The sequence below is a fragment of the Stomoxys calcitrans genome, chromosome 2, assembly GCF_963082655.1.
Source record: "Stomoxys calcitrans chromosome 2, idStoCalc2.1, whole genome shotgun sequence".
Taxonomy (NCBI): domain Eukaryota; kingdom Metazoa; phylum Arthropoda; class Insecta; order Diptera; family Muscidae; genus Stomoxys; species Stomoxys calcitrans.
In genome coordinates this window covers 65874431-65890651 of record NC_081553.1, presented here as the reverse complement: position 1 = coordinate 65890651, position 16221 = coordinate 65874431, and the positions used below count along the sequence as shown (strand labels likewise).

The 16221-nt window shown below is 38.5% G+C and overlaps 3 protein-coding genes across 4 annotated transcripts in view; 1 reads left to right on the top strand and 2 right to left on the bottom strand.

The window, feature by feature from the left end:
- Nucleotides 1–16221, top strand: part of LOC106092194 (myb-like protein H) — a 133858-nt gene that overhangs the window by 97027 nt on the left and 20610 nt on the right. The window lies entirely within an intron of this gene.
- The window catches only part of LOC106092197 (nucleoporin Nup43), a 65530-nt gene continuing 56135 nt past the window's right edge, over nucleotides 6827–16221 (bottom strand). Inside the window, exon 4 of the transcript XR_009397314.1 lies at nucleotides 6827–6910. The gene's annotated coding sequence lies outside the window, so the exon portion shown is untranslated. The remainder of the gene's footprint in view (nucleotides 6911–16221) is intronic.
- On the bottom strand, nucleotides 11228–11868 carry LOC106092198 (uncharacterized). Its single transcript, XM_013258978.2, has 3 exons — nucleotides 11764–11868; nucleotides 11515–11635; nucleotides 11228–11445 (listed from the first exon to the last, which is right to left on the bottom strand). Exons 1-3 carry the CDS (start codon nucleotides 11849–11851, stop codon nucleotides 11235–11237), a joined length of 420 nt encoding a protein of 139 aa, XP_013114432.1. The 5' UTR covers nucleotides 11852–11868; the 3' UTR covers nucleotides 11228–11234.

Genomic DNA, 16221 nt, shown 5'->3' with positions numbered 1-16221 from the left:
AGCCATCTCGTTGAGAGATCTGCGACAGTCTAAGGGGATTTTTGTGTTCAGAAATACGTTATACAGGGATTTAATGGCTGTCTGAGAAGATCTTAATGCCAATCGTATATCTTAGCCATTCCACCACTTCCTTAATTGCAAGGATCTCCGCTTGATACACACTGCAGTGATCGGGTAACCTGTTCGATATGACCAATTCAAGATTTTTAGAGTACACCTCAAAGCCCACCTGGTCGTCTAGTTTGGAACCATCCATATAGAAGTCTATATAACTTCTGTTACCAGGGATATCATAGTTCCGGTTCTATCAGAAATAGTGGTACAGTACTTTTTATCAAAAAGCGGCTCAGGTAGGGTGTAATCCACACTGCCTGGAACATCGGATATTGTATCAAGGATAACACAGTGTCCGTAGCCGCCACATGACCAATGAGAAAGCTCCCTTAACCTCACGTCAGTGGTCGCTGCAATATGTCTAGCCACAATGTCTAGAAGATGTAGCATAAAATTGAGTGCATCAGATGGTATCGTCCTTAGTGCAGCCATCCTTTGGATCCGGTTAAGTATTGAGCAGTGGGTGGACTTTTGAAGTGCCGTCCACCAGACCACAACACCATATAGCATTATAAGTTTGACAACTGCAGTATATATCCAATGCATGACACGCGGTCTAAACCCACAACCTTTGCCAGTGGCTGTCTTGCAGGTGTATAAGACAAAAATTGCCTTTGTTGCCCCTTCCAAAATGTTGGATTTGAAGTTCAATTTACTGTCAGCAAAACACTCAGGTATTTTGTGCTTTCTGTAAATGGAACATTCTCTCCTCCCAAGGAGTGCCACTATAGGTAACTTGTATCTGCTGCTGAAAAGGACTACGTCTGTCTTGCACGGATATACGCCTAGATTACTTTCGGTAGTCCACTTCGCTGTTGCACGTAGAGCTTCCTGAAGTATATCTCTTAGAGTGCTGGAAAACTTCCATTAACCGCAATTGCCACGTCAAAATGATCATCGCCCTAATAGGCAAAAACTTGAAAATGTAACAATCTAATAATCGTTAGAAGTTTTAAAATGTTCACTTAATCTTCAAATTCGTTAATACTTTAAATAAAAAATTATATTATTTCTAACTTTTTTGAACTATATTCCTTCTTTAAAGGACTTCGAAAAAAGTTTGTTATACTTTTTTCCTTTTTAACTAACAAAAAAACAAACATGCACACACTTGATTCCTCCCATGTATCTATACCCTATATGCAAGTGTTATATGGCGGTAAAACTTGCATGTCTAAATCAATTTGATCAGCCCTTAAGAAGGCACTTCTTTTGCCTTCATTCTTGTCTACTTTCTCGCTTTTAATAGGACATCACACTCCACAGCGAATGTGTATGTGTGAGTGTGTGTTGCTCGTGAGTAATACCCTTCTTAGGCCATATTAAAGTTTGCAATTTTATGATTTTTTTTTTTTCTTTCCACCATGTCTTCCGCTCTGGGGTTGTATCAAGGACTTTGCAGTTTATTGATTGCAACAAGTTCAGTCTGCTGGTTTTTACACGAACTTGAAAAGTAGGCAAATGTAATCGTGCATTATAAGTACCCCAGAGGCAATAGTAACATATACAAAAAAGAGTAGTTTATAGGGGACATTTTGCGAGAAACGAGAACATTATTTAAGAAAAAATACTTTTTCTTAAAAAAAAAATTCCAACAAAATCTGGAAGAGCAGATTTCTCCATAAACACTCCATTACGGAACAGTGGAGGCCAATCTTCTCACATATCCCTGAGTGCTGATCGATTCAATATTGAGCCCAATGTTAAAGGAGCTCCTTTGTATGGCCGAGTTTGAACGGAGTTCAGCAGTTCGACTCATTTTTGGGGAGAAGTTTATAAATGGGTGGCATTCTATTTATGCCAATGTCACAGTATCTCACACAAGTTAATTAATGCTCGCAGTTTTATCTGATGTGCAGTATGTTGAGATTAAAAAACAAGCGTGCCATGTTCGGTTGGGCCGAATCTTGGGAACCCACCGCCATGGATTATGCTAAAAATGTATACAAAATAAATTTAGTTGTTGGGCATAATCTTATTCTGCATACCAAACTTCTGTCAAACCAGCAAAAATTGAAGCTTCTAGGAACCGAACAAGGATGATCCAGATACCGGTTTACAAGGGAGCTATATCAGGTTATAGACTGATTTAGACCGTATTTTGCACATTTGTTGGAAGTCGTAACAGAACACCGCATGTACAATTTCAGCCTAATCAGACAAAAATTGCGGCTTGTAAGGACTCAAGACGTCAAATCGGGAGATCGGTTTATATGGGAGCTATATCAGGTTATAGACCGATTTGGACCGTACTTGGCACAGTTGTTGGAAGTCATAACAAAAGACTACAAGCAAAATTTCAGCCAAATCTGACAAAAATTGCGGCTTGTAAGGGCTTAAGAAATCAAATCGAGCGATCTGTTTATAAGGGAGCTATATCAGGTTATATACCGATTTGGACCGTACTTGGCACAGTTATTGGAATTCATAACAGAACACTATCTGCAAAATTTGAGCCAAATCGGACAAAAATTGCGGCTTCCAGTTGCTCAAGAAGCCAAATCGGGAGATCGGTTTATATAGGGGCTATATCAGGTTGTTGACCGATTCGGACCGTACTTGGCACAGTTATTGGAAGTCATAACGGAACACCACGTGCAAAATTTCAGCCAAATCGGACAAATATTTCGGCTTCCAGGGGCTCAAGAAGTCAAATCAGGCAATCAGTATATATGGGAGCTATATCGAAATCTGAACCGATATGGCCTATTTGCAATCCCCAAAGACCTTTATCAATATTAAGTTTCTGCGCATTACGCGTTCGACCACTATGTAGGGTTGCCTGAAAGGAGCAATAGTCTATATAATTTTTTGATATTGGAGGGGGGGGGACCCTCCCCCTTCACCCAAAAGTACCACCCAAAAATAAAAGTGGAGCGATCGATACAATACGGGACTCATATGAAAGATATTCAAGAGTAGAGTACGAATTTCATATAAAGTATTGGGTTCAAGCAACTGGGGGGGCCGCCCCGACCCCAAAATCCCCCAAAATAGGCTTTTTGAACGATCATGACAATATGGGACTCAAGTGAAAGGTATTCGAGAGCAGATTACGAATATGGCCAGGAAGAGGGATAGATTTTATAATTTGTTGATATTGGAAGGGGGCGGACCCGTTAACCTAAAAACACCACTTAAAACCAAAAGCGGACCGATGGGGACAATATGGGTGTCAAATGAAGGGTACTGACGTGTAGAACACGGATATGGAATTAAAAATGTTGATCAAGTATCCAAAACTCTCCCAAGAAGAAATAGTGGAAGTACATATCAACACGGAACTCAAATGATATTGGAAGGGGCGGCCCTCTCCCGTTACCCTAAAAATACCACCCAAAATCAAAAGTGGACCGATGGGGACAGTATGGGTATCAAATTAAAGGTACTGGATAGTTGAACACGAATATGGAATTAAAAATTTGGATCAAGTGTCTAAAGGGTCGCCCAATCCCAAAAACTCCCCCAAACAGAAATATTGGACGTACATATCAACATGGAACTCTAATGAAAGGTATTCGGGAGTAGACTACAAATATTACTTAAAAAATGAGGTTCAAGTAATTAGGGGTCGCCCCCACCCCCAAAAAGCACCCAAATGGGAATATTATTCGAGCATAGCTAGATGAAGCTCAAATGAAAGATATTTAGGAGCAGATTACGAATATGGCATTAAACTTTGTGTCCTAGAATCCAGGTGGTGCTTTACCTCCTAAAATCGCCTCCAGTATGCCTGGACCCATTTAAAAAATGGGCGATCAATTAACAAATATTTTTGAGTGAAGTGTGTCATTGAAATTTGTGTTCAAGTGGCAGATGGGGTGTGGCGTATAACCCTCCTATAGACGCCCTCTACCAAACGGCTGTAAACGTCAATCATAACAATATGGGATTATATGTAAAGTATAAGATTGTGAACTACGAATCGGATATCTTTATTCTGCTCATATACCTAGCGGACCACCTCACCCCAAACATTTGATCAAACATAATGACCTAACAGGATACTGTGTGATTTATTTAATGTGTGGGGACACAAATAAATACAGGCCGCCATACCCCCAAAATTATGACGTTCAGCGTGATTGCAGGAGTTATAACCCTTACCGTTAATGTTGCAACCATTTTCAGCTCATAGATAGACAAAACCAAACGACATGTTCCTGGACAAAAGTTTTGCATAGTTTTGCATATTGGTAAGAACTATCGCCAATACACCAAATTAGTTCTTTACCACAGAAAATCGTAAGATATGTCGATTTGATTTAAAAAAAGACTAAATGACGACAATTTAATATAGGCAGTCAGATTTATTGACAATCAACACACGATGATCGACTCCAAGTGAGTAGCACAAACATTTATATTAGCGCCATCTACTGGCTGTTTTCAATTGGATTTAGTTGATCCAATTGAAAACAACCAGCAGATGGCGCTAATTTGGAGAAGCCAACATGAATAATAATACAGCATTTATCTTTGTTATGACAACCTATCGGTCCTTTGAATAAAGAAAAATAAAATACAGGAATTTCGTTGCGGTTGTTTGCGGTATTATTTTTGAACTTTTCTACCCAAGACGATGTTTTAGGTAGTTCATGTGCCAATGTTAAAAGGTTACTTAATTTTTTGATATGTGAAGGGGAGAAGGGTCTCCCCCTTACCTTAATTTTCAAAACACCAAATTTCGGAGAATGGTACGGTCATTTTAGCGCACCCCAAAATCCGCCTAATCTGATATCCAATTGTGGGATTTAGTGTTTCGGGGATCACCCCCCCAAACAAAAATCCCTCAAATCGGACATATTTACCGACCATAGCCAATGACTTTCCCTTTTGGGATCAAGTCTCTAGGGGTCCATCACACGCCCAGAAGGACTTTTACTGACCATTGCAATGTGGGGTTTAAATAAGAGGTATTTGAGAGTAGAATAATCCACAGGAAAATTGAAATACATTTTCAACTGAAATTAGGCAGGAATTACCAAATTTAGTGTACTCCTCTCCCATACAGCATTGACGGCCGCAGCAGAGCTAGTCTTCTTCTTTATATATAAAAATCAATTTGTGTTTGTTCATTGGTTTGTTTTTTTGTTTGTTCCGTATGCTCAAAAACGACTGAACCGATTTTTTTTAAAATTTTCACAGATGGTGAAAATTGAGTACTACATTTTTTGATATCTGAAGAGGGGGCGGACCCTCCCCCTTATCCTAATTTTTAGAAACGCCAGATCTCCGAGATGGTTGGTGCGATTTAAGCGAAATTTTGTGTGCTTTCTTGAAAGATATTTGAGAGTGGACAATGAGTCTGATATTCAAATATTGAGTCAAGTGTTTGGAGGGCCACCCCACCCGCAAAACACCCCTAAATCGAACATATTTACCGACCATGGCAATATGGGGTAAGTTATTTGGGAGTAAAGCAAGAAATTGATATCCTCTTTCGGGACCAAGTTCTTGGGGGTCCACCCCAGGGACTCAAATGAAAGGTATTTGAGAGTAGAATACGAATCTGATATCTAAATGTTGAACCAAGTGTTTGGGGGCGGGCGCCCCTCTCCAAAAACAACCACCAAAGAGGACAAATTTACCGACCATAACAATATGTGATTAAAATGAAAGGTCTTTGGGAGTAGAACACGAATCTGATATCAACATTTACAACATGTGGAAATTTCAGCAAAATCGGATAACAATTCCGGCTTCCAGCGGCTCAATATGTCAATTCGGAAGATCGATTTATATGGGAGCTATAACCAAATCTGAATCGATATTTCTCATATGCAATCCCCAACGGCCGCCGTAGCGCAGAGGTTAGCATGTCCGCCTATGACGCTGAACGCATGGGTTCGAATCCTGGCGAAACCATCAGAAAAAAATTTTCAGCGGTGGTTTTCCCCTCCTAATGCTGGCAACATTTGTGAGGTACAATGCCATGTAAAACTTCTCTCCAAAGAGGTGTCGCATTGCGGCATGTCGTTCGGACTCGGCTATGAAAGGGAGGCCCCTTAACATTGAGATTAAAACTTGAATCGGACTGCACCCATTGATATGTGAGAAGTTTGCCCCTGTTCCTTAGTGGAGTGTTCATGGGCAAAATTTGCATTTGTATTTGCAATCCCCAACGACTTACAGTAGAATTATTTAGCAGATGTTTTTAGATGGGTAATACCAAATTTCGCGCAAATCGGTTGAAAATTGTAGTAATTACGACATAATAATTGCTACAATTTTCAACCGATTTACACGAAATTTGGTATGACCCATCTAAAAACATTTGCTAAATTTCATCAATCATCAAGCATTCAACAATTGGTATGGTATGTCTCATATGCGGAATTCTAACCCCCAATATGATTGCACACAATTCTAACGTAGCGCTAACTCCTTGGCAGGCAATAGACCACATAGATTATTAGTTAGTTCCTGCTGTTGGCGGTAATTACCCCCATTAAAATTGTTATTAAATTGCTTGTTATTAAATTGTGAAACTACTACTACTACATACAGTGGTTCAAATACAAACACAGACAAGAATCCATGTCCAAATAGTACGGGGTTTGCAAATAATTGAATATCAATACTGGAAGAGGCAAAATTAAGGAGCCTACATATTTACTATGGCCACCCTTATTAATAGTAAAGCTTTGATGTGGGAAATAAAAAAATATGGATAGAAATTTTATTTTCTTCAAATTTAATCACTACTTACCAGCACTAATAGGTCGTTGTAGTCTCTGGTGGCGTGGCCCTGTTGAGTTGTATGGAGTACTTTTCTCGATGGTGAATTTAACAACTGAAATAACAAGGAAAATTTCTGTTGAGATTTTAAATATTAGTTTGGCAAAAGTAATCCATAAAAAAAACAATTTACATTGTACAGCTAAGCAAAGATAAACAAAGTTCGTTTTTGTGAAATTGGAATGCGAATTTGCTTTAGAAAGTATGTAAAAGGTTGGAACACCTGCTCTCGGCTTTTATACGGCTTATCTTACTTAAGTTGAACAGATGTTAAAATGGACAAATATTATCAATTAAAATTTATCTCACAGACAACAACAAACAAATAGGCTAAGGCCAACTCATAACTTTAACCATGTTAAGATCGAGAATAGATACAGGGTAATTAAAAATATTTCAACACCAAGAAACTCAAATAAAACCAGTAAGGAAAGGCAAAAGTCGGGCGGTGCCGACTATTTTTATATGTAGAACTTATCTAGAAATCTAGTCAGACTTTAATTTGGATACCAATTGAAATAGCAATTTAGAACCTTGTAAGACTTTCCTACCATAGAACAAAAGATTTGGATTTCCACATCTTTAAAAGGCCATATCGGATGAAAGATTATATGGAAGTTATATCGAAACCTGTGCCAATCTTAATGACACACACTGGGACATGAAATGGAACATCTAACGCCCTATATTGTAGAGATGTGACCAAAATTTTGGATTTGATTGCCTTAAAAGTCCATATCGGATGAAATATACGCATTGGAGCCATATCTAAATTTAGGACTGATTTTAATGAAATTTTGCGCACGTATTGAAATGTCAATTTAAACGTCTCATGCAAAATCGGGCGAATATTGTGGCTTCTACAGCCTTAAAAGGCCATATTGGATGATCGATATATATGGGAGCTATATCTAAATCTAAACCGATTTTTATGAAATTTTGCACACATATGAAGACCTCATGCTAAATTTTGTAAAGATCGGACCAAAATTGTGGCTTCTACTGCCTTAAAAGGCCAAATCGGATGAACGATATATATGGGAGCTATATCTAAGACTGAACCGATTTTTATGAAATACATACATTGAGACTTTACAAAAACGACTCCACGCCAAATTTGGTGAAGATCGGACCAAAATTGTGGCATCTACAGCCTTAATAGTTAAATCAAATGAAATATATATATGGGAGCTATATCTAAATCTGAACCGATTTTGATGAAATTAGATTAGATATGTTAAAATCAGTAACAAAACAGTTCGTGGCAAATTTTGTGCAGATCGATTGAAAATTGTAACTACCACGGCCATTTAAGTGCAAATCGGGCGATACATATATATGGGAGTTATATCCAAATCTGGACCGATATTCATGAAATTTTGCACACATATGGAGACGTTAAATAAAACATCCCATGAAAAAATCTGAACCGATTTTGATGAAATTTTACACACATATATATACCTCAAATGAAATACCCAGTGTCAAATTTTGTGAAGATCGGACGAAAATTGAGGCTTCTACAACCTTAAAAGGCCATATCGGGTGAAAGATATATATTGGAGCTATATCTAAATCTGAACCGATTTTTTTTTTCAAAATCAATAGCGTTTGTCCTTGGGCCAAAAAAGTGGCATGTGAAAAATTCCGTGACAATCGGACAACAAATACGACCTGCACTTTGATAACAAGAATACATGGACTCACACAGACGGTCATGGCTAAATCGAATCAGAAAGTGATTCTGAGTCGATCGGTATACTTATCAATGGATCTAGGGTATCGCATGGATCGCATTAGGCGAGTTCTTTTCCCGTCATCTCTTCTTAGGCAAAAAAGGATATAAGAAAAGATTTGCTCTGCTATTAGAGCGAACAAAATTTAAGGCAAATCAGATAATAATTGCAACCTCTAGAGGCTTAAGAAGTCAAGATCCCAGATCGGTTTATATGGCAGCTATATCAGGTTATGAACCGATTTAAACCTTATTTGACACAATTGTTGAAAGTAAGAATAAAATACGTCATTCAAAATTTCAGCCAAATCGGATAGGAATTGCGCCCTCTAGAAGCTCAAGAAGTCAAGTCCCCAGATCTGTTGATATGACGCTATATCAGGTTATGAACCGATTTGAACCATACTTGGCACAGTTGTTGGATATCATAACAAAATACTTCGTGCAAAAATTCATTCAAATCAAATAAGAATTGCGCCCTCTAGATGCTCAAGAAGTCAAGACCCAAGACTGGTTTTTATGACAGCTATATCAGGTTATGGACCGATTTGAACCATGCTTGGCACAATTGTTGGATATCATAACAAAAGACATCGTGCAAAATTTCAATCGAAGCGGATAAGAATTGCACACTCTAGAGGCTTAAGAAGTCAAGACCCAAGCTCGGTTTATATGGCAGCTATATCAGGTTATGGACCGATTTAAACCATTTACAATCCCAACCGACCGATTTAAACCATTTACAATCCCAACCGACCTGCGCATAAGAAGCATTTGTGCAAAATTTCAAGCGGGTAGCTTTACTCCTTCGAAAGTTAGCGTGCTTTCGACAGACAGACGGACGGACGGACAGACATGCCTATTTCGATTTAGAATATATATACTTTATTCGGTCTTAGACGAATATTTCGAGGAGTTACAAACAGAATGACGAAATTAGTATACCTCCATCCTATGGTGGAGGATATAAAAATGGAGTTTCTTGAGCCTCTAGAGGGCACAATTCCTATCTGATTTGGCTGAAATTTTGCACGATGTGTTTCGCCATGACTTCTAACAACTGTGCCAAGTATGGTTTAAATCGGTCCATGACCATATAAACCGATCTTGAATCTTGAATTCTTGAGCCACTAGAGGAAGCAATTTTTATCCGATTTCGCTGAAATTTTGCATGATGTGTTTTCTTATGATTTCGAAAAACTGTGCTAAGTATGGTTCAAATCAAATTATCAAACCGATCTGGGATTTTGACTTCTTGAGCCTCCATAGGGCGTAAATATAATCTAATTTCGTACATTTTTGTACAACTGCTTCTCCCATGACATTCAACATACGTGTCAAATATGGTCTGAATCGGTCTATAGCCTGATACAGCTCCCCTATTTTACGTTTTGAGCCCCTAAAGGGCGCAATTCTTATTCGATTTGGCTGAAATTGTACACAATGACTTCTACTATGGTCACCAACATTAATTTCATTATGATCCGAATCGGACAATTTTATCCTTTCCTTTGTTTACCTAAAAAAGGGACACCGGGAACAGAATTCGACAAATGCGTTCCATGGTGGAGGGTATATAAGATTCGGCACGACCGAACTTAGCACGCCTTTACTTGTTACTTGTATACCAACCTCCATGGGAGGCCTCCGTAGCGCAGAGGTTAGCATGTCCGCCTATGACGCTGAACGCCTGGGTTCGAATCCCGGCGAGACCATCAGAAAAATTTGTCAGCGGAGGGGAAAACCCTCCTAATGCAGGCAACATTTGTGAGGTACTATGCCATGTAAGACTCAGCTATAAAAAGGAGGCCCCTTGTCATTAAGTTTCAACTTGAATAGGACTGCACTCATTGATATGTGAGAAGTTTGCCCCTGTTCCTTAGTGGAATGTTCATGGACAAAATTTGCAAAAATTTTTTACCAACCACCACGGGATGGGGAGTATACTAATCTAGTCATTCTGTTTATAACACTTCGAAATATTGATTCTATATTCTTGATCATCTCGACATTCCGAGTCGATATAGCCATGTCCTTCGGTTCGGCTGTCGAAATCAGGATAGCGGTCAAACGCGTAAAGCTAGCCACTTGAAAGTTTGCACAGGTACTTCTTTTTGATGTAGATCGTTGGGGTAGCAAATAGACCATAGCGGTCCAGATTTGGATTTAGCTCCCATATAAACTGACCTCCCGATTTGACTTTTAAGACCTCACAAGCCGCACGTAGTGTTATGTTATGACTTATAGCAACTGTGCTAAGTACGGTCCAAATCGGTCTATAACCTGATATAGCTCCCTTATAAAACAATCTCTCGATTTCACGCCTGGAGCCCCTAATATAGCTGCCATACAAACCGACTGAAGTGTGATTACTTCGCTTCGTTCCCTGGATGATAACAAATACCTATGACCTATGCTTTACAATCCCATGGCAGCAGGGTTGTATGTACCGGATTGACCTGATGAATTCCTTCATCCGCAAGGGCTGCCGCCTCAGTGTACCACACACTGCTTCTACAACAACAACAACCTATGTTTCAAACAAATATACTTCAAGAATTAATAATTTTTATTTTTCAAACATCTTATTAGCATTATATTAACAAATTGAAGAATATTTAAAAAAATTTTGTATTTTCAATATTTATTCATTGGCAAAACCATTGTCAGAGTCAACATCATCATTGGCATAAATATCAAAGTCATCGTCTGGGGAACCAAGTTCATCACCATCATCGCTATCACTCACACTTTTAGGGCAAATAATCTCCTGTTTGCAACAATCGGGATAAGGGGCGGAACTATCAATAAAATCACCCATTGTACAGGGTTCTTCAACCGATTCTATGCCGCATCTAAAGAAATGTAGCAGAAGAAAACAGAATACCATAAAAATTTATATAAGATTTTATAGTTTGACTAACCCTTGTATTTTGCCTAAGCCAAGTTCGTTACTGCACAACAGAAGGGAACATTCTCCCTTGATATCGCCTTCCTCACCGGGAGATAGAATTAAATCATCGTAAACGCACTTGCCAGGATTGGCTAAGACAAGTGAATGAAATAAAGAGTAAAAGGAATTTGTGAATCGAAAGAAGAAAGTTCCAGAGGTAGCCAAACATCATATTCACTATATGTAGATCATAATGTTTGATTTCCTTCTTCTCAATTACCAGGATCTGCAAAAAGTCCCAAAAGTTCCGAGGCAAGGCCGGATGCAGCAAATAATGCCACCAATAAAGTTGCCAACAAGAATTTCATATTGATTTCACTTTCAAATACAATTACAGACTATTTTTTGGTATAACATATGACAAGCTTTTATATGCCAAATTCGCTAATGAAATGGAAAAAAATACTTTCCCAAAATCTATATGACAACTTATATATAGAAATGATATTAAAATATCCAATAGCGTATGTGACATTTTTGTTTAAACAGTTTGCTATTAGCACAGTTTGTTGGTTTAATGAGAGAGTACCAGTTTGTTTCAGTTTATTAAAATGAAAACGACATCTTTAAATATGAAGTATAGCAGGTAAAAATTAATTAAGTTCAGCCTAGACGACATTTTGATACCCGCCCAGATGAAAACTGCTAATTTTATAAATCCACAAAGATTCTTTGGTAGATTGGTTTAACAATGATCTGGACTATATTGGACAAGCATGTTGAGGTTCCAAAACACTTGCTTTTTTCAAATTTCGTTGAACTCGGATAAAAACTGCTCATTTTATTAACCCAAGACCCAAAATTTGGAAATCGGTCGGTATGGCAGGCATGATCCTACACTGTAAAATTGTCTTCCTTATTTTAAAGATTCGACCCAAAGATTAGCCAACTTAATTTAGAGATGATCAATTTTCCATCTTTTTATGCAAACATTCCCTTTGGGGAAAAAATATTTTTTTTCATATTAAGGACTTTTTATTTTAAATGGTAGGTTTATAGAGCCTTAACTTTGCGTCTTATTATTAAAGACAAAAATCTAAAATGAAAGTCGAAGTATCGTTGAAAATTAGGAAATTGACCATGGTACAAGACAACAGTAAACCCTATTTAAATACGCAAAATAGAATCGCAAATAGGAGCGTCTTTAAATGTTTAGTTTTTCTAGGTTAAGACGCTAAGTTTAAAAAAAATAATAATTTGACAATCATCTATGAAATAAGATAAGAATCAATCAGCATTTAAAAGTTTAAACGGATGGTCATGTCCGTTAGTAAAAAGCAAATTTAATTTAAAATAAAACGATTGGGAAGTTTTTACGACGAACAAAATACTTTTATCACTAAGTTTTGCTTTTATTGTAACCGTGTAATGTTTCGCTTCAACATATCAAATGTTAGCCATAAACGTAGTATTATTGAATGTAACAAAATTTGTTTATTGTAAACCATTTGGTAGCTTCGCCTACGATAAAAGGACCTTCCTCTCGTTGTAAATCCAAACACTTTTTTATTGCAAAATTACTTTGATAGCCGTAAACGAGTATTCATGTACCGGACTAATAATTATTCTCTTGTGTCTCTAAAGAAAGAGGAGTTCAGTATTTAGGCGTATAGACCAGTAGTTGGCAAAAATACTCACCCTATAGCTCATTACTTTGTACGTACACAAGACATTAATCCCATGCAAACCCATAGGCTTGCAAATAATTGCAATTTTGTGCTCGTCACGGTTGTAGACGGTTGTATTCTCACACACTTCATTTTTTCCTTTCTTGTTTTGACTGAGCAAGGAGCAATCAGTATATTGAACAGCTCGGACGAGTGCGGATGGTATGGCGAATGACAAAAATCATTAGAACAACACACAAAAGGCTGCCAGGTACAAGAAAACACAACAAGAATAATTGTTTGGTAACATTTGCCCGATAAAGAAATTCCCATCACAAAGTAGGTATTCAAATGTGCGAAAAGAACAATAAAAATAATTGTTTGGTAACATTTGCCCGATAAAGAAATACCCATCACAAAGTTGGTATTCAAATGTGCGAAAAGAACAACAACCATTTCTATACCCTCCACCATAAGATGGTGGTGTACAAATTTCGTCATTCTGTTTGTTACACCTCGAAGTATTCCTCTTAGACCCCATAGTATATATTCTTGATCGTCATGTCATTTTAAGTCGATCTAGCTATGTCCGTTCGTCTGTCTACCGAAAGCATGCAAACTTTCGAAGGAGTAAAGCTAGCCACTTTTTATTAGGGTAAGTCGGTTGGTAGTGAAAATGGGCCAAATAGGTCCATGTTTTGTTATATCTGTCATATAAACCGATCTTGGGTCTAGACTTCTTGAACCTCCTGAGCAGTACGTTTCAAATCGGTTCATAACCTGATATAGCACGCACAACAAGCCGATTACTGGCTTAGGTGAATATCCACAGTGGTATGAGACGGATTAATATCTGCACCCTCTTTTCAACCTAACCTATCTGATATAGCTGACATATAAACCGATCTGCGGTCTTGACTTTTTCAGCTATTAGAGGGCTCAATTCTTATCCGATTCGGCTGTAATTTTGCACGTGGTGTTTTGGTATCACTTCCAACAACTGTGCTAAGTATGGTGCAAATCGGTTCATAACCTAGTATAGCTGCCATATAAACCCATCTTGGATCTTGACTTCTTGAGCCGCTAGAAGGCGCAATTCTCACCCGATTTGGTTAAAATTTGGCATGAGGTGTTTTGTTATGGCTTTCAACAATTGTGGTAAGTATGGCGGTTCATAACCTGATATAGTTGCCATATAAACCTATCTGAGATCTTGACTTCTTGAGCCTCTAGAGGACGCAATTCTCTTCCGATTTGGCAGAAATTTTGTCCAACGGCTTCTCCGATGACCTTCCGTATGCGTGTCTGAATCGATTTATACCATGATACAGCACCCATATAAACCGATCTCCCGATTTTGCTTCTCGAGCCCCTACGAGGCGCAATTCTTATCCGAATGGACTGAAATATTACACAACGACTTCTGCAATGGTCAGTATTCAATTCATTTATGGTCCGAATCCGACTATAACTTGATATAGCTCCAATAGCATAACAGTTCTTATGCATTATTCTTTGTTTGCCAAAAAAGAGATACCGAGCAAAGAACTCGACAAATGCGATTCACGGTGGAGGGTATATAAGATTCGGCCCTGCCGAACTTAGCACGCTTTTACTCCCTCCACCATGTATCAAATTTGTCGAGCTATTTTCCCGGTATCTCTGTTTTGGTGTTTCAGGCTATAGACCGATGCTGTTTCAGGCTATAGACCGAATCAGACCATATTTGACACGTATGTTGAAGGTCATGGGAGAAACCGTTGTAAAAAATTTCAGTGAAATCGGATAATAATTGTGCCCTCTAGAGGCACAAGAAGTCAAGAATACAGATAGGTTTATATGACAGCTATATCAGGTATGCGATTTGATGGAAGTTGTAAGTTTCAGCCAAATCGGATAGGAGTTGCGCCCTCTAGAGTCTCAAGAAGTAAACTAGGGAGATCGGTTTATATGGGAGCTGTATCAGGCTATAGACCGATTCGGATCGCATTTGACACTTACGTTGGAGGCTATGGGAGAAGCCGCTGTTGAAAATTTCAGCCAAATTGGATAATACTAACGCCTTCTAGAGGCTCAAGAAGTCAAGACCCCCAGATCAGTTTATATGACAGCTATATCAAGTTATGGACGGATTTCCACTATACTTAGCACAGTTGTTGGAAGTCATACCGAAACACGTCATACAAAATTTCAGCGAAATCGGATAGGAATTGCGCACTCTAGAGGCTCAAGAAGTCAAGACCCTCAGATCGGTTTATATGACAGCTAAATCAGGTTATGGACCGATTTCCACCACTGTTGTTGGAAGTCATACCGAAACAAGCATGCCAAATTTCAGCCAAATCGGATAAGAATTGCGCCCTCTAGAGGCTCAAGAAGTCAAGATCCAAGATCGGTTTATATGGCAGCTATATCAAAACATGGACCGATTTGGCCCATTTACAATCCCAACCGACCTTCGCTAATAAGAAGTATTTGTGCAAAATTTCAAGCGCCTAGCTTTACTCCTTCGAAAGTTAGCGTGCTTTCGACAGACAGACGGGCGGACATGGCTAGATCGACTTAAAATGTCTTGTCGATCTTCTTAGACGAAAATTTCGAGGAGTTACAAACAGAATGACGAAATTGGTGTACCACCATCTTATGATGGAGGGTATAATTAAAACTCCCTTAACCCAACAGCACCGTCCTAAATCAAAAGTGGGCCGATCGAGACAATATGGAACTCAAATGAAAAGTATTGGGAAGTAAAGTACAAATATCATATTAAAAATTGGGTCCAAGTATCTACGGGACCGATCCAAGCCCAAAACTGCCCCAAATAGGCATTTTGGACGATCATGCCAATATGTGACTCAATTGAAAGTTATTTGGGAGTAAACTTCGAATGTGACATTAAAAATGAGGTCCAAGAAATAGGGGGCCGCCCCAACCCCCCCAACCAGTCCCCAAATCGTAAAATTAGCCGATCATAACTATATGGGGTTCAAATGAAAGATATTTGAGAGCAGATTACGAATATTAAACTAAAATTTGTGTCCAAGTATCTGGGTGGCGCTCTAATCCCTAAA

What these genes read in the sequence shown, in the direction of transcription:
- LOC106092198 (XM_013258978.2), bottom strand. Translation starts at nt 11,851, where the DNA reads ATGAAATTCTTGTTGGCAACTTTATTGGTGGCATTATTTGCTGCATCC. An exon ending in GGGACTTTTTGCAGATCCTG is followed by an intron (nt 11,636 to 11,763) that starts GTAATTGAGAAG and finishes CACTTGTCTTAG; the next exon opens with CCAATCCTGGCAAGTGCGTT. An exon ending in GGCTTAGGCAAAATACAAGG is followed by an intron (nt 11,446 to 11,514) that starts GTTAGTCAAACT and finishes ACATTTCTTTAG; the next exon opens with ATGCGGCATAGAATCGGTTG.